Source organism: Ranitomeya variabilis, chromosome 2 (assembly GCF_051348905.1).
Source record: "Ranitomeya variabilis isolate aRanVar5 chromosome 2, aRanVar5.hap1, whole genome shotgun sequence".
In the NCBI taxonomy this organism is placed as follows: Eukaryota; Metazoa; Chordata; class Amphibia; order Anura; family Dendrobatidae; genus Ranitomeya; species Ranitomeya variabilis.
The window spans coordinates 808,849,295-808,871,440 of NC_135233.1; the positions used below are offsets into that span (position 1 = coordinate 808,849,295).

The 22,146-nt window shown below is 41.5% G+C and overlaps 1 protein-coding gene across 1 annotated transcript in view; it reads left to right on the top strand.

Moving 5' to 3' along the window:
- LMBRD1 (LMBR1 domain containing 1) overlaps window positions 1-22,146 on the top strand; it is a 310,836-nt gene that overhangs the window by 110,216 nt on the left and 178,474 nt on the right. Inside the window, exons 5-7 of the mRNA XM_077289961.1 lie at window positions 3,508-3,575; window positions 7,647-7,735; window positions 21,603-21,676. Of these exons, the coding sequence (XP_077146076.1) occupies window positions 3,508-3,575; window positions 7,647-7,735; window positions 21,603-21,676 (231 nt within the window). The remainder of the gene's footprint in view (window positions 1-3,507; window positions 3,576-7,646; window positions 7,736-21,602; window positions 21,677-22,146) is intronic.

Sequence of the window (22,146 nt, forward strand, 5' to 3'; positions counted from 1 at the left end):
CTCTGATCCCTTTTCAGGGATTGCAGACTGAGCTTTAACCGGATGGCAACGCTGTGCTCCAACAGGTTTTGGCTTTGACACGCGTTTTGGTCCAGATACGGGCCCGGCAGATGGAACCTGTTGCGATGTTGATGCCTGCTGCGGCCCCTCCTCCACCTCCGCTTCTGAACTACTGCCGCCTGCACCCTGTTCCCCCAATGGCTGCCAATCGGGGTCAATAACTGGGTCATCTATTACCTCCTCTTCGAGCTCGTGTGCAACTTCGTCTGTGTCACTGTGTCGGTCGGTGGTATAGCGTTCGTGGCGGGGCAACATAGTCTCATCAGGGTCTGATTGTGGATCTGTACCCTGAGAGGGCAATGTGGTGGTCTGAGTCAAAGGAGCAGCATAGTACTCTGGCTGTGGCTGTGCATCAGTGCACTCCATGTCAGAATATACTTGTAATGGGCATGGCCTGTTAAATGTTTCACTTTCTAAGCCAGGGACGGTATGTGTAAAGAGCTCCATGGAGTGACCCGTTGTGTCGCCTGCTGCATCCTTCTCTCTTGTTGTAGTTTTTGCTGAGGAGGACAAGGAAGCGACTTGTCCCTGACCGTGAACATCCACAAGCGACGCGCTGCTTTTACATTTACCAGTTTCGGAAGAGGAGGCAAAAGAGCTAGAGGCTGAGTCTGCAATGTAAGCCAAAACTTGCTGTTGCTGCTCCGCCTTTAAAAGCGGTTTTCCTACTCCCAGAAAAGAGAGCGTTCGAGGCCTTGTGTAGCCTGACGACGAAACTGGCTCCACAGCTCCAGACTTAGGTGGAATATTTTTATCCCCACGACCACCTGATGCTCCACTACCACTACCATCATTACCAGCTGACAATGAACGCCCACGACGACCTCTTGCACCAGACTTCCTCATTGTTTTAAAATCTTAACCAAAGTAACTTTATTTGTTGCTATCAAACAACTTACACGGTGAGCTATAACTTCAGTATGATTTCAATATCCCTTAACAGGTTGGTGAGACCACAAGGAAAATCAGGCACAATGTTACACACTCTGTTTTCTGTGGCACAAAATCACAGAGATGACACACACGCAGGACTGTCACTCAAGCACTAATGTCAATATTAATCTCCCACCTAATTTATTTATTTTTTTTTCTCAGGGAGACTTTAGAAACCAAATAATATTAAAAAAAAAAAAAAAAAAGGCTTTCTATGGCCCACAATTAGAGAGAGAGAGGTGGCACAACCAGGAGTCAAGACTGGCGCACAAGCTGAAAGGGCAATATTACTCTCCCACTGTTTTTTATGTTTTTTTTGTTTTTTTCAGGGAGACTTTAGAAACCAAATAATATTAAAAAAACCAAAAAAAAAAAAGGCTTTCTATGGCCCACTGAATGAGAGGGAGAGAGGTGGCACACCCAGGAGTCAAGACTGGCACACAAGCTGAAAGGGCAATATTACTCTCCCACTGTTTTTTTATGTATTTTTTGTTTTTTCAGGGAGACTTTAGAAACCCAATAATATTTAAAAAAAAAAATAAATAGGCTTTCTATGGCCCACTGAATGAGAGGGAGAGAGGTGACACACCCAGGAGTCAAGACTGGCACACAAGCTGAAAGGGCAATATTACTCTCCCACTGTTTTTTTAGGTTTTTTTTTTTTTTTCAGGGAGAATTAGAAACCAAATAATATTAAAAAAAAAAAAAAAATAGGCTTTCTATGGCCCACTGAATGAAAGGGAGAGAGGTGGCACACCCAGGAGTCAAGACTGGCACACAAGCTGAAAGGGCAATATTACTCTCCCACTGTTTCTTTATGTATTTTTTGTTTTTTCAGGGAGACTTTAGAAACCCAATAATATTTAAAAAAAAAAATAAATAGGCTTTCTATGGCCCACTGAATGAGAGGGAGAGAGGTGGCACACCCAGGAGTCAAGACTGGCACACAAGCTGAAAGGGCAATATTACTCTCCCACTGTTTTTTTAGGTTTTTTTTTTTTTTCAGGGAGACTTTTGAAACCAAATAATATTAAAAAAAAAAAAAAAAAAAAATATAGGCTTGCTATAGCCCACTGAATGAGAGATAGCGCACACACAGCAGTGGCACACAAGCCCTGACTGAGGCCAATATTTTTCTCCCACTGATTGATGTAGTGTTTCTGTGTTGAGGTAGATTTTAGAACACAAATCACGGAAAAAATAAATAGGCTTTCTATGGCCCACTCAGTGAGAGATGGCACACACAGGGATGGCACTGTAGCAGAAATGCCAATCTTAATCTCCCACAAAAAAAAAACAAAAAAAAAAACAAAACTGTCCTACAATTACTATCTCCCTGCAGTAATGTAAGCCAGGTATGGCAGGCAGCAATAGGAGTGGACTGATGCACAAATTAAATAAAAAGTGTGGACAAACAAAAAAGATAGCTGTGCAGAAAGGAAGGAACAAGAGGATATGTGCTTTGAAAAAAGCAGTTGGTTTCCACAGTGGCGTACACACAGCAATACAGCTATCACGGAGCCTTCTAGGGCAGCCCAATGAGCTACAGCGCTGAGGGGAAAAAAAAAAAAAAATAGCTTCCACTGTTCCTGCACACCGAAGGTGGTGTTGGACAGTGGAAATCGCTGCAGCACAAGCGGTTTGGTGGTTAGTGGACCCTGCCTAACGCTCTCCCTGCTTCTGATGAAGCGGCAGCAACCTGTCCCTAAGCTCAGATCAGCAGCAGTAAGATGGCGGTCGGCGGGAACGCCCCTTTATAGCCCCTGTGACGCCGCAGACAGCAAGCCAATCACTGCAATGCCCTTCTCTAAGATGGTGGGGACCAGGATCTATGTCATCACGCTGCCCACACTCTGCGTTCACCTTCATTGGCTGAGAAATGGCGCTTTTCGCGTCATTGAAACGCGACTTTGGCGCGAAAGTCGCGTACCGCATGGCCGACAAGCACAGGGGTCGGATCGGGTTTCATGAGACGCCGACTTAGCCAAAAGTCGGCGACTTTTGAAAATGATCGACCCGTTTCGCTCAACCCTAGTGATGAGCGAATATACTCAGTACTCGAGATTTCCTGAGCACGCTCGGGAGTCCTCCTAGTATTTTTTTAGTGCTCGGAGATTTCGTTTTCAGCGCCACAGCTGATTGATTTACATCTGTTAGCCAGCATAAGTACATGTGGGGGTGGCCTGGTTGCTAGGGAATCCCCACATGTACTCTCTAGTACGAATATATTCGCTCATCACTAGTCATTAGCCTTTCCATGGACGTAACCCAGAAGGCCTCCCTGAGTCCAGATCCCTGTATGAGGGTCAAATGGTGAAGACCATTGTTCTCCTGAGACCTGTTAAACCAACTGGCTTGTGGAAAACCCTATGAAGAGCTGCCAGCCTTCCTCATTCAGTGCACTGTTAGTTACATTAACGGTAATTTATTTTAAATATGCCACTTTATTTTGCTGTTTTTTTCTGCATTATTTTTGTGTAGTCTACAGACTAATCCTTTTTAATTTTCTTACAGCAAATAAAGACTGCCCTTAAATACACCTTTGGGTTCATGTTGGTCTGCTCTTGCCTTCTTCTTATTGGGTGAGTATTGTCTGTGCATTTCATACATGTTATCTCATATTATACCTTAATTATACCACATACTTACTGGTATTAATTCTAGTATCCAGTACAGCAGACACTGTCCATAAACCATCTTTATTCTGTTGACTAAAAGGGGATATGACGTAAACTGAATACCCTTTGTCTCGCCCATCTCTATTAGCAGATTGTTCCGGTTTACAAAGAGTGACATTTTGATACTGGATTCTAAATAATTTACTTTTCTACATTGAATTAATTTTTTGGTATGTTTACTTATAATTTTTTCATCCTTTTTTATGCAAATGTCTAATCTTGAAATTGCAGAGACACAAGGTTTCTGCTTAGCATTACTGAAGCATAATTTGTTTAGATCCCCTCCTTTCTTTCTGAGTGTTCATGAAGTCAGTCTGCAATTATATCTAATTGCATGTGCTTTGAGATCTGGTTAACTAGACATGCAAGCGCACACATATGACCTATCCCTATATGCAAAGGTGAGAGGCTTTTCTATTACATGGAGGTTAATTCCTTTTTTAATTTATATTCGAATTGGCTTAACGGAGCTATTAATCAACAGGCCGCTCACCGTTTCAGAAAATCACATTACTAAATTGAGACGCTACCTGCCAACTCTCAAATAGTTTTTGACATAACCCTTAAAATTAGTTGAAGCTTTTTATTGTCGAGCAAAATCCAGATTTTCCCGTCTCCTGGAAATATTTCATCAGGTAATTATACATAAGACAAAGCTTCTCTGAGAATGGCGTACAGCGCAGTGTAACCATACATGGACACATAATGAAACAAGACTTGGTCTATTCCTGCCTGGAGCCTCAGATGGAGGTTTCAAGTCTGTTAGACAAAGCTTGGATATGTGGTATGGCTACTACAGCACAGCCAGAAACGGAGACACCCAACAGGTAGAAATGCATTGATCATCAACTTTCAATCAGCCCTGAATCTTACACCAGCAGCAACATTAATGCTACGAGACGGCTTTTCCAGAATTCTTGTGCCTTTTTTTTGCAGAAAGGCTAATCCTTCAGGACAAATTGTTGCATAAGGTTACGTTCACACACATAGCTTTTTTGCTACAGGTTTTTTTTTTTCCTGCAGCCAAAACCTGCTTTCTTGGCAGTAAAACGTGTGATTTTAAAACACTTGCTAAGTGGCATTTTCATGGCATTTCACACGGTGTTTTTATTTGTTTTTTTGGGGGGCGAATACACGTGTGACTCTGCATACAGTCCCGCCTATGAACACGAGCATATCATTAACTGAAAACTTCTAACACTGATTACACAAGAACAACAAGAGGTATCATTTTAATCATTGTAACAATGCCAACATGACACAGCCTGTAACGTATGTGGTAAAAATTTAAATTTTCCATTCATATCATGTTACTTTTCTTAAACTCATAAAAAGCAATTGAATGGTTTATAAACTTCCTAAACAGCAGTTTTTAGTATGTCGTGGAGTGCTGTTTTTAAAGTCACTTTAAAGTTGAAAAAGGTCCTTTAAAAATATTTTTTCTAAATTTCCTTGAAAAAATGAAAAATTGCTGCTACCTTTTTTTGAACCGATCATCCTAACAAAATAAAAGGACAATTTACAAATGGTGCTGATTTTACAGTTGACATATGCAAATGTTGTTTACCGTATTTTTCGGACCATAAGAGACTTGTCTAGGTTTTAGAGGAGGAAAATGAAAAAAAAAAAATTGAAGCAAGAAATGTGGTCAATTCTGTACTAATGTCCCAAATCCAGGTATAAATGGTCTCCTCATCCCCATCCTGGTATGCATGGTCCCCTCTTCCCCATCCTGGTATGCATGGTCCCTTGATCTCTATCCTGGTATGCATGCCCCCCTTATACCTATCCTGGTAGGAATGGCCCCCTCATTCCCATCCCCGGTATACATGGCCCCCCTCATCCCTATCGTGGTATGCATGGCCTCATCCCTATCCTGGTAGGAATGGCCCCTCATTCCCATCCCCGGTATACATGGGCCCACTTATCCCTATCCCGGTATGCATGGCCCCCTCATCTATATCCCGGTTTGCATGGCCCCCTCATGTATATCCCGGTATGCATAGGCCCCCTCATCCCTATCCTAGTATGAAAATCAATTAAAATTAAATGATCACATGCATTCCAGGATATGAATGAGGGAGCCATGGATACTGGGATAGGGATGAGGGGGCCATGCAAATCAGGACAGGGATGAGGGGGCCTATCATACCAGGATAGTGATGAGGGGTGCATGCATACTAGGATAGGGATGAGGGGGCCATGCAAACCAGGATAGGGAAGAGGAGGGTATTCCTACCAGGATAGAGATGAGGCCCATGCATACCACGATAGGGAAAAATGACGAACACGCCAGAGAGTGAGTATACAGTGGGGAAAATAAGTATTTGATTTACTGCCGATTTTGCAGGTTTTCCCACCTACAAAGAATGAACAGGTCGATGATTTTTATTGTAGGTACACTCCAGTTATGAGAGACAGAATTTTAACAAAAATCCAGAAAATCACATTGTATGATTTTTAAATAATTAAATTGCATTTTATTGCATGAAATATGTATTTGATCACCTACCAACCAGCAAAAATTCTGGCTCTCACAGACCTGTTATATTTTTTGTTTAAGAAACCCTCCTACTCTGCACTCATTACTTGTATCAATTGCACCTGTTTGAACTTGTTACCTGTATAATAGACACCTGTCCACACACTCAATCACACTCCAACCTTTCTACCATGGCCAAGACCAAAGAGCCGTCTATGGATACCAGGGACAAAATTGTAGACTTGCACAAGGCTTGTATAGACTACAGGACAATAGGTGAGAAGGCTAAGGATGATTATAACAAAGGTCAGGAATCGGCCCAGAGCTAAACGGGAAATCCTGGTCAATGACCTGAAGAGAGCTGGGACCACAGTTTCAAGCATTACCTGCTCACGCCAGCATATGTCCAGGCCCGCTTGAAGTTCACCAATGACCATCTGAATGATCCACAGGAGGCATGGGAGAAGGTCATGTGATCAGATGAGACCAAAATAGAACTTTTTGGTATCCACTCTACTCGCGGTATTTGGAGGAAGAAGGATGAGTATAATCCTAACGCTGCTCGAACCGTGAAGCATGGTGGGGAAAACATCATATTTTGGGTGTCTTTTTCTGCAAAGGGAACAGGATGACTCTGTCATATTGAAGGGTGGAAGGATGGGGTCATGTATAGCAATATTTTGGCCAACAACCTCCTTCCCTCAGTAACAACATTGAAGATGGGTTGTGGCTGGGTTTTCCAAGCATGACGATGACCCGAAACACAGCCAGAGCAACTAAGGAGTGGTTTCATAAGAAGCATTTCAAGGTCCTGGAGTGGTGTAGCTAGTTTCCAGACCTGAACCTAATTGAAAATCTTTGGAGGGAGTTGAATTTCAGTTTGCCAGCGACAGCTCCGACACCTGAAAGAACTGGAGAATATCTGTATGGGTCAAAATCTCTGCACTGTGTGCAAACTTGGTCAAGAACTGCAGGAAATGTCTGACCTCTGAAATTGCAAACAAAGGTTTCTGTACCAAATAGTTCTGTTTTTCTATTGTATCAAATACTTATTTCATGCAATAAAATGCAAATTTGGTATGTAAAAATCATACAATGTGATTTTTTTTCTAGATTCTGTCTCTCACAGGTGAAGAGTTCCTACGATAAAAATTGCAGATCTCTCCATTCTTTGTAGGTGGTAAAACCTACAAAATTCATAGTGTATCAAATACTTATTTTCCCCATTATATTTAAAGCGCCAGCCACTCCTGCCCTGAAAAGAAAATACGCTGGAGTGGTGCTGGTAAATCTGACATACTAATAGTTACTTGGTACGGCCTTGTTTTTGTGAGTTGTATATGTGTTATTGAATAATATATCTGTTTGTGTCTGTTGAGAAATCTAGCATGTCTTCTTTCAGCTTTGTTTTTTCTTTTGATTTTCAAGAACAAAAAAAGAAAAGCTGAAACAAAGCGCTGACTGTCATATATAATTATTGATTTTGTTTTTAGTGCATTTGCACCACTGGATATTCCTTCAGGCAAAAACGTCTCCGAGATTGATAAAATCAAGATTCTTTTTCAAGAGCTTGGAAGCAGTTGTAAGTGTTTTTGCTACATTCATCAAATGTATTATTTGTCTAATTGTCAGATTTTGTTCTTTCCTTTGCTCTTTAATGGAATTATCCTCCCAAAAATTAGGCATCCATTATTGGCTGGACTTCCTTGTTGTTGCCTTCAGTCTCAGCTGTGGGCTGCCTTTTGGTTTCTTCTGTAACCACTCGTTCGGCACTGTTTTTGCCACTGACTGTGTTTTATTGAGCAGGGCTAATAAGACCTGAGAAACTGGGCCTGTCCTCACCGCCCCATCCTGATGGATCCCACCCTCCCTGTAAGAACAACGCTTCTCATGAAGTGCTCATCACAGACATTAGAGTGGAGAGGTTTGGTGCGCACTCGTCGTGGTAGGAAGGCGCTGGTTGAACTAGGTGATAACCCAAGTAGGCAGTCATACGAAAACCAAAGACATTCTCATGAAGACCTTGGAGACTTTATAATGCTGAAATTGTTTGTGAAAAACAAAAACAGTGTTGGTGCAGGATATAGGGACAAATGCGACAGGTAGCGGACATTTGACCCTTCCGAAGTCTTTTTCAGCAAGTCACTGAAGGGGGGGGGGGGGGTGATAAAAAACACTGTACAATAAATGTGATGTACGATATATGCAGTGAGTAAATAAAGACCTGGTCCACAATATAAAATGTCATAAAATTTCAGCATTCTGAAATCTCCAAGGTCTTCATGTGAGTGCAGTTGATTTTTGTATGATTCACCATAGACATTAGACACAGGTGAGTATCACTCATCATTCCATCCTTAACATACACTGAAAAGAATGTGTCTAATATTTCATTAGAAATAGTAATGAGCTTAAATGAGACTTTTCAGACTTTCCTTCCTGAATTTTACTGCTTTTGTGCAAAAAATAAAATAAATTATTTTTTTTTTAATTTTTTTAACACCCTCCCCTATTTTTTTTTCTATTTTCTGTCATTGTGAATTATACCTTTTTAAATTACAGAGCAGCATGGCAACTTGTTTTTTTTCTTAACATATGCTGCATTTTTATTTAATTTATTTTTAAAGCACAGTTACTCCAGGGGTGCTGTACAAGTAAAAAGGGTTACATGTATACAGTGTTTAACCCTCCGTCAGGGCCAATATGTTTCATAACGAGTTTAGGGGCATTGCGCCTGTCCGGCACAGGCTAGAAAATTGGGTATATTTTCCTTTTTTAAAAATTTCAATGCTCTAAAAGTGATCAGTTATCTTAATAGGAATGTAATAAATGAGAATACACATAATCAGGTGGAAAAAAAAATGTTTAATAACCAGAAAAGTATTGTTTCTATGTCTTGAGCATCCTCCTCACTCTCTCCATCTTGATCTGTATCAGACACATCTGGACATTCTTCCACATCATCTTCTGAAGCAATGTCACTTTCTTCCGCTAAATCTTCTAGCTGTAAGGGGTCTGTCTCATCAGCAAGCAGTATATTTTGCACTTGCTCAACATGAAGGGCATTGGACAAGTCAAATATTCTCCTCGCCATTTCAGAAGAAAAGCTGAAGCAAGAGAGCGAATGTGTGTTGGGGCGCAATGTGCCTGAGAAGCACACTCTTATTTCTAACAAAACCTTCTATGACAAATCCACAAATTTAGCACTAGCTATTCATAAAACAAGCTAAAAAACAATTGGGATGAATAAAAACAGCAAATTCTAAGGCCATGTGCACACGTTCAGTATTTTTCGCGTTTTTTCGCTATAAAAACGTGAAGAAAACGCTTACATATGCCTCCTATTATTTACAGTGTATTCCGCATTTCTTGTGCAAATGTTGCATTTTTTTCCGCGAAAAAATCGCATTGCGGAAAAAAAAGCAACATGTTCATTAAATTTGCAGAATTGCGGGGATTCCGCACACCTAGGAATGCATTGATCTACTTACTTTCCGCATGTGGCTATGCCCACCATGCGGGAAGTAAGCAGATTATGTGCGGTTGGTACCCAGGGTGGAGGAGAGGAGACTCTCCTCCATGGACTGGGCACCATATAATTGGTAAAAAAAAAAGAATTAAAATAAAAAATAGTGATATACTCACCTTCGATGGCCCCCGCAGTCTTCCCGCCTCTCAGGTGCATGCTGCCGCTTCCGTTCCTATAGATGGTGTGTGTGAAGGACCTGCGATGACGTCGCGGTCTTGTGATTGGTCACGTGACCGCTCATGTGACTGCTCACGTGACCGCGACGTCATCGAAGGTCCTGCACACACACACCATCTATAGGAACGGACGCCGCTGAGGAGATCGGCTGTCTGCAGGTGAGTATAACCATTTTTTTAAATTATTTTTAAACATTCTATCTTTTACTATTGATGCTGCATAGGCAGCATCTATAGTAAAAAGTTGGTCACACTTGTCAAACACTATGTTTGACAAGTGTGACCAACCTGTCAGTCAGTTTTCCAAGCGATGCTACAGATCGCTTGGAAAACTTTAGCATTCTGCAAGCTAATTTCGCTTGCAAAATGCTAAAAAAAACCGCGAAAAGAACGGGAAAAAAACGCAAAAAAAAATGCGGATTTCTTGCAGAAAATTTCCGGTTTTCTAAAGGAAATTTCTGCAAGAAATCCTGACGTGTGCACATACCCTAACCGTCAAAGGTGTGACACATTCAGGGGCAATGAGCCGGAGAAGCCAAAACACTGATAACTGATCTCCTGCAGCGCTCTGCAGCACAAGAGGCTTCTCAGGTTTCACACAGCCTTTAAAGGTAGGAAGGTACTGGGAGGAGGGTGTTTCCCAGACAAACCACTGAAAATCGAGAAATGAAACTAAGTGAGCTGCGCCTGTCAGATCAGTTGCCCCTGACGGAGGGTTAATATATAATAAAGTAAACCAGCTGACAGACTTGTATAGAGGAGAACGGACCCTGGCCCTCAAAGGCTTACAGGCTGCAATCTTCCTTAGGATAACTATCATTTTTTGTTCAAATTTTTCTAAGATGAGCAAAAGCAGGAATTCTTGGATAATTTTTCATATATTTTTTTGTTGTTGCACTATTCACCGTGCACAATAAATTATATCGTTTTATAGTATGTGTTACGATTGCGGCCATGCCAAATGTATTTTATGTTGTTTTTTTTAAATTAAATTATGGCTTTATTATTAACCCCTTACTGACCTCGGACGGGATAGTACGTCCGAGGTCAGCTCCCCTGCTTTGATGCAGGGCTCCATGGTGAACCCGCATCAAAGCCGGGACATGTCAGCTGTTTTGAACAGCTGACATGTGCCCGCAATAGCGGCGGGTGAAATCGTGATTCACCCGCCGCTATTAACTAGTTAAATGCCGCTGTCAAACGCAGACAGCGGCATTTAACTACCGCATCCGGCCGGGCGGCCGGAAATGATGGCATCGCCGACCCCCGTCACATGATCGGAGGTCGGCGATGCTTCTCCATTGTAACCATAGAGGTCCTTGAGACCTCTATGGTTACTGATCCCGGATAGCTGTGAGCGCCACCCTGTGGTCGGCGCTCACAGCACACCTGCAATTCTGCTACATAGCAGCGAACATCAGATCGTATATCGAGTTAAAAAAAAAATGTGAAAAAAATATAAAAGTTTAAATCACCCCCTTTCACCCCAATCAAAATAAATCATTAAAAAAAAAATCAAATCTACACATATTTGGTATCGCCGCGTTCAGAATCGCCCGATCTATCAATAAAAAAAAAAGCATTAACCTGATCGCTAAGCGGCGTAACGAGAAAAAAAATCGAAACGCCAGAATTACGTTTTTTTGGTCGCCGCGACATTGCAATAACAGGCGATCAAAAGAACGTATCTGCATCGAATTGGAATCATTAAAAATGCCAGCTTGGCAAGCAAAAAATAAGCCCCCAACCGACCCCAGATCATGAAAAATGGAGAAGCTACGAGTATCGGAAAATGGCGCAATGTTTTTTTTTTTTTTTTTTTTTAAGCAAAGTTTGGAATTTTTTTCACCGCTTAGGTAAAAAATAACCTAGTCATGTTAGGTGTCTATGAACTCGAAGTGACCTGGAGAATCATAATGGCAGGTCAGGTTTAGCATTTAGTGAACCTAGCAAAAAAGCCAAGCAAAAAACAAGTGTGGGATTGCACTTTTTTTGCAATTTCACCGCACTTGGAATTTTTTTCCCGTTTTCTAGTACACGACATGGTAAAAGCAATGATGTCGTTCAAAAGTACAACTCGTCCCGCAAAAAATAAGCCCTCACATGGCCAAATTGACGGAAAAATAAAAAAGTTATGGCTCTGGGAAGGAGGGGAGTGAAAAACGAACACGGAAAAACGAAAAATCCCAAGGTCATGAAGGGGTTAAAATTGGTGGGACTTGGATTATATATACATGGTACAAGGCGAGTCAGACCAGTAAGTGCTGTAAAAGAAAAAAAATAATAATTTTGAAGTACCCTTAGCTCATCTAGCAGCAAGGGGTTAAATGAATATGAAACTGCAAGCACACTGTGGCTTCTGTACAAAATGTGGGGAAACATTATACAGCTGCACTCGGCAAACAATATATACATGAATCTCACTATTGCTACACCCATCGAAAATGAGATGCTGTTATCACATTTTGATCAAACTGTGTGAGCACATCTGCCGACAACAAGGTGAGTTTTTTTTCAGATGGGACTGTCTATTAATTATACTCGCCTCTCCGTTGAACTAGAAAAGCAAATGATTCAGTTAGTTTGCTTTTACTAAAAATTGTCTTGCTAAGATGGGTTAATAGAGGTCAAGGCTTTGGAGGTGGTTATGTTCTTCCAATGCACAATGTAAAAAATCTATACATTGACACATAGATGTGTGGTTGCATGTAAGCTGTAGCTACTATACACTCCCTGACGGAAGTTATGTCGCTTATCCATGTTAGGAAATAAAAGCTTGTAACCTGACGTTAAATTCCTCTATTGGTTGTATAAATTATTCTTTTGAAAGCTGAAATCCTCCGAAATGTGGTTTAGGTTAAGAAAATAAATTGGCATCAATGCAGAAATATTGATCAGTTAATGGACACAGAATGGTCAGATTTTGACAAGACAAAAGGTTTGTCACCCACAGAAAGTAATGTGATATTCAAACAAATAATTAACTTAAAATAGAAATATACGCTGCAGTACATTGGTGAATGAAGTTGTGGTGCTATTAGAGTCATATTAAATATTTTGTGTGACTTCCATGAGCTTGAAGGACTGCATCCATGCGGTTCAACAATGATTCATACAATTTATTAATGAAGTCATCAGGAATAGCAAAGAATGCAGTCTTGCATGCCTCCCAGAGTTCATCTAGATTCTTTGGTTTTGTCTTCCAAGCTTCCTCTTTCATCCTACCCCAATCATGCTCAATGATGTTCATGTCTGGTGACTGGGCTGGCCAGTCCTTGATCACCTTGATCTTTATTGCCTGGAGGAACTTTGTTGTAGAGATGGAGGTATGAGATGGAGCACCATCCTGCTGCAGAATTTGACCCCTTTTATGATTTGGAATATAAGAGGTAGCTAATACTTCTTGATATTTTAGGCTTTTGATATTGCCTTCCACCTTGCAAATGTTTTGCACACCCCCATACTGAATGTAACCCCAGACCATGATCTTTCCACCACCAAGTTTAACTGTTTTCTGGGTGTATGTTGGATCCATACGGGCTCCAGTAGGCCTCCTGCAGTATTTGCGACGGCTGTGGTGTATTTCTACTAAGATTCATCAGAGAAATCCACCTTCTGCCACTTTTTCAGCGTCCATCTGTTTAGCAGGCTGTGGGACTTTGCAAATGCCACACGGTTTTTTATTTGCCTTTTGTTTAGTGCTGGATTCTGGGCACTGATTCGACCGCAGAAAAGGTGAATGGATGGACTCTACATGCCTGGTTCCCACCGTGAAGCATGGAGGAGAAGGTGTGATGGTGTGGAGGTGCTTTGCTGGTGACACTGTTGGTGATTTATTCAAAATTGAAGGCATACTGATCCAGCTTGGCTACTACAGCATCTTGCAGCGGCATTGCATTTAGTGACCCCAAACACACCTCCAGGCTGCGTAAGGGCTATTTGACCAAGAAGGAGAGTGATGGGGTGCTACGCCAGATGACCTGGCCTCCACAGTCACCAGACCTGAACCCAATCGAGATGGGTTGGGGTGAGCTGGACCGCAGAGTGAAGGCAAAAGGGCCAACAAGTACTAAGCATCTCTGGGAACGACTTCAAGATTGTGGGAAGACCATTCCCGGTGACTACCTCTTGAAGCTCATCAAGAGAATGCCAATAGTGTGCAAAGCAGTCATCAAAGCAAAAGGTGGCTACTTTGAAGAACCTAAAATATAAGACATAATTTCAGTTGTTTCACACTTATTTGTTCAGTATATAATTCCACATGTGTTAATTCATAGTTTTGATGCCTTCAGTGTGAGTGTACAATTTTCATAGTCATGAAAATACAGAAAAATCTTTAAATGAGAAGGTGTGTCCAAACTTTTGGTCTGTACTGTATGACCAGGCGACACAACTTTTGTCTTGCCAAAATCTTTAATGGTTAATGGACCATTCTGTGTCCATTAACTGATCAATATTTCTGCATTGTAGCCAATTTATTTTCTTAACCTAAACCACATTTCGGAGGGTTCAGCATTCAAAAGAATAATTTATACAACCAATGGATGAATTTAACGTCAGGTTATAAGCTTTTATTTATATAACATGGATAAGCGACATAACTTCTGCCAGGGAGTGTACAGACTGTAGGTGATGGACTAAGGATTTTTTCTGTTTTTGCTAAAGGGATCAAGTTGTAATAATTGAAATAAAAACAAAAAAAACACATGTCATATTAATTTATATGTAACTAATAACCACTTTAATATGTTTTACAATTTTTTTTAAATATCAATATACTTATATTCTTGCACAGTATGAAATGTGTATGTTTGGAATACAAATTAGATTTAACCCATTATCTACCAATGTCCTTTTTTTGGGACTCCTAATCTTTTGCTTCTAGCAACTAAGATTTTATAATTTTTATAATTAGGTCCAATTTTTTGTGTTGTGTTTGTAAAATGAATGTTTTCAAAATAGGAAATCATGTCATTGTCATTTTTAATTGAATATTGGGACGCCCTTTTCTGAAAAATCCGTAAAATGAAAATTTCTAATTTGGCAAGTAATGGGTTAAAAAAAATCCTGTAAAAGTATTAGTGGTCCATCATCTAGCCTTCACTGGAAACTGGGCCATGACGTACAATGATAAATAACAGGGTTAGAATAATCCCAGAAGCCATGTTGCCAGCCGTGTTGAAAGATTACTGCAAGTACACAACTTTTTTTTTTTTATCTCCATTTATATAGATGTCAGTGCATGCATATTTTCCCTGGCTTCCTAAAATTTCCTGCTGACTCTTTATTTTGATTGACCGGCTTCTTAATTCTACGTTTCTTTGCCATCGTCTGGTGAATACGCAGTATGATTGTTAATATGTGTTTGCAGAACAATAACACAAAGCAATAAGCTGCAGCTTCCCATCGTAAATCATATCTAGCAATAAAGTAGGCAAGAAAAATGTGTAAGAATGAAGATGCATTTTTTCCCCACGTCCTTTGATCACCAACCAGTCATCATCACTGTCATATTTCACTAATCAGTCCTGGGCCCTGTAACAAAATGGCTTTGGACATTTGGAAAATGTCTGTGTCGTATGCAAAACAATATGTCCTAATCTATGAGGAACACGTGAGAATGTTCAGTTAAGGTACCTTCACACGAAGCGACGCTGCAGCGATAGCGACAACGATGCCGATCGCTGCAGCGTCGCTGTTTGATCGCTGGAGAGCTGTCACACAGACCGCTCTCCAGCGACCAACGATGCCGAGGTCCCCGGGTAACCAGGGTAAACATCGGGTTGCTAAGCGCAGGGCCGCGCTTAGTAACCCGATGTTTACCCTGGTTACCAGCGTAAAAGTAAAAAAAACAAACAGTACATACTCACCTGCGCGTCCCCCAGCGTCTGCTTCCTGACACTGACTGAGCTCCGGCCCTAACAGCACAGCGGTGACGTCACCGCTGTGCTTTCACTTTCAGTTTAGGGCCGGCGCTCAGTAAGTGTCAGGAAGCAGACGCTGGGGGACGCGCAGGTGAGTATGTACTGTTTGTTTTTTTTACTTTTACGCTGGTAACCAGGGTAAACATCGGGTTACTAAGCGCGGCCCTGCGCTTGGTAACCCGATGTTTACCCTGGTTACCAGTGTAAAACATCGCTGGTATCGTTGCTTTTGCTTTCAAACACAACGATACACGGCGATCGGACGACCAAATAAAGTTCTGGACTTTATTCAGCGACATCACAGCAGGATCCTGATCGCTGCTGCGTGTCAAACTAAACGATATCGCTAGCGAGGACGCTGCAACGTCACGGATCGCTAGCGATATCGTTACAAAGTCGTTTCGTGTGAAGGTACCTTTAAGGCCGCGGCACACATAGCAATTTACCAACGATCACGACCAGCGATACGACCTGGCCGTGATCGTTGGTAAGTCGCTGTGTGGTCGCTGGGGAGCTGTCACACAGACAGCTCTCTCCAGCGATCAACGATCAGGGGAACGACTTCGGCATCGTTGAAACTGTCTTCAACGATGCCGAAGTCCCCCTGCAGCACCCGGGTAACCAGGGTAAACATCGGGTTACTAAGCGCAGGGCCGCGCTTAGTAACCCGATGTTTACCCTGGTTACCAAAAAAAACAAACAGTACATACTCACCATCTGATGTCCGTCAGGTCCCTTGCCGTCTGCTTCCTGCTCTGACTGAGCCGCCGTACAGTGAGAGCAGAGCGCAGCGGTGACGTCACCGCTGTGCTGTACTTTCACTTTCACTTTGCGGCGCTCAGTCAGTGTGGGAAGCAGACGGCAAGGGACCTGACGGACATCAGATGGTGAGTATGTACTGTTTTTTTTTTTTTGGTAACCAGGGTAAACATCAGGTTACTAAGTGCGGCCCTGCGCTTAGTAACCCGATGTTTACCCTGGTTACCAGTGAAGACATCGCTGGATCGGTGTCACACACACCGATTCAGCGATGTCAGCGGGACCTCAACGACCAAAAAAAGGTCCAGGCCATTCCGACACGACCAGCGATCTCACAGCAGGGGCCTGATCGCTGGTCGTGTCAAACATAGCGAGATCGCTACTGAGGTCGCTGTTGCGTCACAAAACTTGTGACTCAGCAGCGATCTCGCTAGCGATCTCGCTATGTGAGACGGGGCCTTTAGAACAACTATTTACTCTGTTATGTAAAATGAAGAAAAGGGGAAGTGTTAAGACATTGTATATAAACCAGCTAAGTGGTATTATGCAGAAATTTCAAGCTACATACAAAAATTTCTGTGAAAGCCCCACTCCAGTGGTACAGTTTAAGTTCCCTTCACCTTTTATCACCGCCGCTCCCGCTGGTCTTTGGTAGTTTGTGACCTGCCAACTTCTCCAGTGTCTCATGGAGCAAGCCAGAGGTCACTCTTCCAGGCAAGTCTATGAGACCTTCATTCTGACTCTCATCGGCTTAGATTAAGAGCTTTGTGACGTAACTTGTGACTACTGGCCAGTCAGAAGTTGCGGTCACGAGATGGCTCCACGGGACCAATGCAACGGTGATAAAATGTGAAGACTGGAGTGTAAGTATAAGACCAGGTGCAGGGGCCTTTAAATAGAAGCACCACTCCAGTGCCGAAGGTAAAAAAGGGAAAAATACAAAACAGCTGGGTCTCGTTTTTTTTGAAGATATTTCTCCCTCTATCCATCTCTCTATATTTCTATATATTGATCTATTTATGTATATATATGTATGTATGTGTGTGTGTGTGTATATATATATATATATATATATATATATATATATATATATATATATATATATATATATATATATATATATATATATATATATATAATATATATATATACACTCACCGGCCACTTTATTAGGTACACCATGCTAGTAACGGGTTGGACCCCCTTTTGCCTTCAGAACTGCCTCAATTCTTCGTGGCATAGATTCAACAAGGTGCTGGAAGCATTCCTCAGAGATTTTGGTCCATATTGACATGATGGCATCACACAGTTGCCGCAGATTTGTCGGCTGCACATCCCAAAGATGCTCCATACAAGGCAGGATGGATCCATGCTTTCATGTTGTTTATGCCAAATTCTGACCCTACCATCCGAATGTCGCAGCAGAAATCGAGACTCATCAGACCAAGCAACGTTTTTCCAATCTTCTACTGTCCAATTTCGATGAGCTTGTACAAATTGTAGCCTCAGTTTCCTGTTCTTAGCTGAAAGGAGTGGGACCCGGTGTGGTCTTCTGCTGCTGTAGCCCATCTGCCTCAAAGTTCGACGCACTGTGTGTTCAGAGATGCTCTTAGGCCTACCTTGGTTGTAACGGGCGGCGATTTGAGTCACTGTTGCCTTTCTATCAGCTCGAACCAGTCTGCCCATTCTCCTCTGACCTCTGGCATCAACAAGGCATTTCCGCCCACAGAACTGCCGCTCACTGGATTTTTTTTCTTTTTCGGACCATTCTCTGTAAACCCTAGAGATGGTTGTGCGTGAAAATCCCAGTAGATCAGCAGTTTCTGAAATACTCAGACCAGCCCTTCTGGCACCAACAACCATGCCACGTTCAAAGGCACTCAAATCACCTTTCTTCCCCATACTGATGCTCGGTTTGAACTGCAGGAGATTGTCTTGACCATGTCTGCATGCCTAAATGCACTGAGTTGCCGCCATGTGATTGGCTGATTAGAAATTAAGTGTTAACAAGAAGTTTGACAGGTGTACCTAATAAAGTGGCCGGTGAGTGTGTGAGTGTATGTGTGTGTGTGTGTGTATATATATATATATATATATATATATATATATATATATATATATATATATATATATATATATATATATATATATATATATATATATATATATATATATATATATATACACACACACACACACACACACACACACACACACACACACACACACACACACACACACACACACACACACACACACACACACACACACACATATATATATATACATACATACTGTACACATTATATATATATATGTGTGTGTACAGTATGTATGTGTGTATATATATATATATATATATATATATATTATTAAATATTGCAAATCGGTATAGCATTAAACAAAATGAAAACAAAACTAAATAGCTATGTAACCTGCCAAGCACCTGCGTGTAGCGAACTTTATTTCCCCCCCCCAGCTGTGTTCCAATTTCAGTCATGGGGGCGGCGCCTAAACTGATTCATCTCTGCTCTGAGCATACGGAGTGGCTGCTGTAACTGTGCACCCGGCCCTGACTGACAGCCGACCCCAATGTGTCAGCCAGGGGCAGGGGGCGTGGATAGAGCTGCCGAGCTGTGACAGAACCGACTCCGCCCCCGTGACTTGAACCTGAGTGCTGCTGGGGGGAATAAGGTTTATTTTCTCCCCATAGGATTTGGCTACGTGTGGACGGCGGGTTAATAACACTATTAACATGCAGAATAACCCCGTATCTGCAGGGTAAAGGGAATGCCACCACATGTGACCTATGTAAACTATTAATATGGACGCACAGGCTATAGAATTCTGATTACAGTCCTACCTGTGTGTCTCGTGTTGTTGATGAGAAATCATCTTTTATCACTTTTTATATAAATGACCTCTTCCTGGCTCCGAGGAGGATGCTACCTGGATGATAACTCTGCCTGCAGAGCTTGTTTTACATGAAGGGGGAGTTACCAGTGTGAGACAAGTAACTAACACAGAACAGGAGAAATTAAATGTGTCTTCTTGCAAATACATTTGTTGCTTCTCTCTCAGCTCTGCTGTATTGTAACAATATTGCAGCCCTGTCTGCCTGTGAGATGGAAGCTGAAGCTGAGAGGAACCTGCAGATGTGTCAGTTAGGCCGGAGTCACACTACCGTATAATACTGACGAATGCTATGCGATAAAAAAATCGCATAAAAAATCGCATAGCGCTCGGACCAGTATTAATCTATGGGGAAACTCAGATCACCTTTTTTTTTTTTCTTTTTTTGTCCGTAATGTAGGTGCTAGTTAAATCGCCGCTCAGCTCACACTCTCCTATATATGCCTATGGGTGCGAGTGAGACAACGCACATCACTCGGTTATCATCCAAGTGATGTGCGATATATGCCGACCCCGGCAATGGAGAAGATGGAGAATTTTATTTCTCCGCCTCCTCCGCAGCTGTGCTCTGATTCTCTCTGTGCGAGAGGCTTGGAGCACAGACACATGACACTCGGCTCCCGCTCGCACTAGCATATCGCATCCGATGCTCTTGCATCAGATGTCATACACTCGTCTGATGCCGGCCTAATAATGACACACCGCTCTGCAGTGAGAGCGGAGAGCGGCCATTACACATCACACTGGTAACTGACCTTCACGTATAATAAGCTCTGGAGGCAGAGTTATCTTCCAGGCCACATCCTTCCCACAGCCTGGAAAAGGTCATTTATTTAAAGTGATCAAAGATGATTTATCCACAACAACACATTTGATATGAGACGCACAGGGATTACTGTTTTCAGCAGTCTATAATCTGTACTCCCATATTAATAGTTTAGATAGTTGAAATGGGGTGACAGATTCCATTTAATATTTTTTTTTTTCTGTTGACAGGTTCCCTTTAAATGTACATGCACCTGATGGCACTAACACTTCAAATAGCCTACAAATGGACTACTTGATTGAGGCTGTCCTGCAGTACCACACGCAGCCTATGGACAAGAGTGGTGCTGCTTCTAGAAAGAAGCATTTTCTTTTCCCCTATCCTTTGCCAATTTGTTTCTGGACTGTATTCATGTCTGTACTTTTTATGCATTATTAGGAGTCCAACCCAGGAACTAATTTGAAAAAGTGTTGAAGTTAAAAACTAATCTACGGTAATTCTGTTAGATTCATTTTTGGCTTTACGTCAAAAATGCATAAAAAACAAATCTCATAAAAACTGCCCTAAAGCTAGATCCGATCTATTCCCAAGGTTCTCAGAATCAATTTACCTCTATGAAGGGTTAACACGACTGACAACTTCTTAGTGTAGATTAGATAAACACAGATGCCATTACTTCTTGTTCAGCTGCTTAGAAGGAGCACAGCTGTTTCACAATCCCACCGTGGAGAAAGCCGGCATAATTGCTGCTCCCAGAGGATTTTTCCAGCTTTAGGTGTACTGTTTTTCGTACTTTTTTCTCCCTTTCAGTAGCTCTTCTTTGCTTTTGTTGGTTGCTTGACCTCTGACTACTGCCCCTGTTGAGGTTCCTCACCTCTCCAGGTGCCAGTCTTCTCCTAGTATGTAAATACAGAAAATAGTATGGTCTCTGTCATTATTCCGGCAGCCATGTCCCTCTTTTTTCATTATTTTTTACTCTTCTCCTTCAGTTTATTTCATTGCTATCTGCTCATTGATATGGACATGGAATGATGCACATGTAGGCCTTGCTGAATTGGTAAAGAATAATACGGCGTGTATATGTTCAATGCCACAAATGTATTTTCTTCTTAATTTTGTAAAAAAAAAAAGTCTTCTACATAATAGGATTTTTTCCCCCCATATTTCCACAGATGTTTCTTTTATGTTTTTTTGCCTGCCATATGCGGACCAGTCTATTTGTTTTGTGCTCCATATAAAACCGAGATGTCTTTTGTATGTAAATAATTGTTGAAAGGATTGCATGATGCTTGTAATTTGGAACAGCAATAACGCTAGCAAAAGATAATCTATTATGTTCTTTTCATGAGAGTTGTCACCACATAAGACAAATTGTTTTTCAGATGGTTTGGATGGCTTGTCATTTTCCATCAGCTCCTTGACCTTGATAGGAATGTTGGCTGCAATCACCTACACAGTAAGTTTTCCTTAAATTCTACTTTTGGGTCCTGAAGGGCCACATTTATTCTATTTTTCTTCTATATTTATATATTTTTGTTATGGCAAAATGACAATTTTTTTTTTTCCTGATTGTTCTACTATTTCAATAAAATTATGCGATTTATTCCAAAGGCTGAATATGCTATTTTTTTTGTCTTTTCTGAACTATTATTTAACAGGAACCTATGGGCTTTTAAATGGCGTAATGGAACTTTTAAAAATGAAGTCTTAATATGCTTGACTGCAAATTTACAGGGTATCTCTTCCCCAAGACTATTGTCGTGGTCAAAAGTTTTGAGACTGACAGTTTGCTGCTTTAGTGTCTTTATATCTTTTAGTCAGATGTTGCTATGGTTACTGAAGTACAATTAAAAGCATTTCATACGGTTTTACACTTTTAAAGAGAAATATGTCACGTTTATATAAAGACTCATTTTGACCCTTATT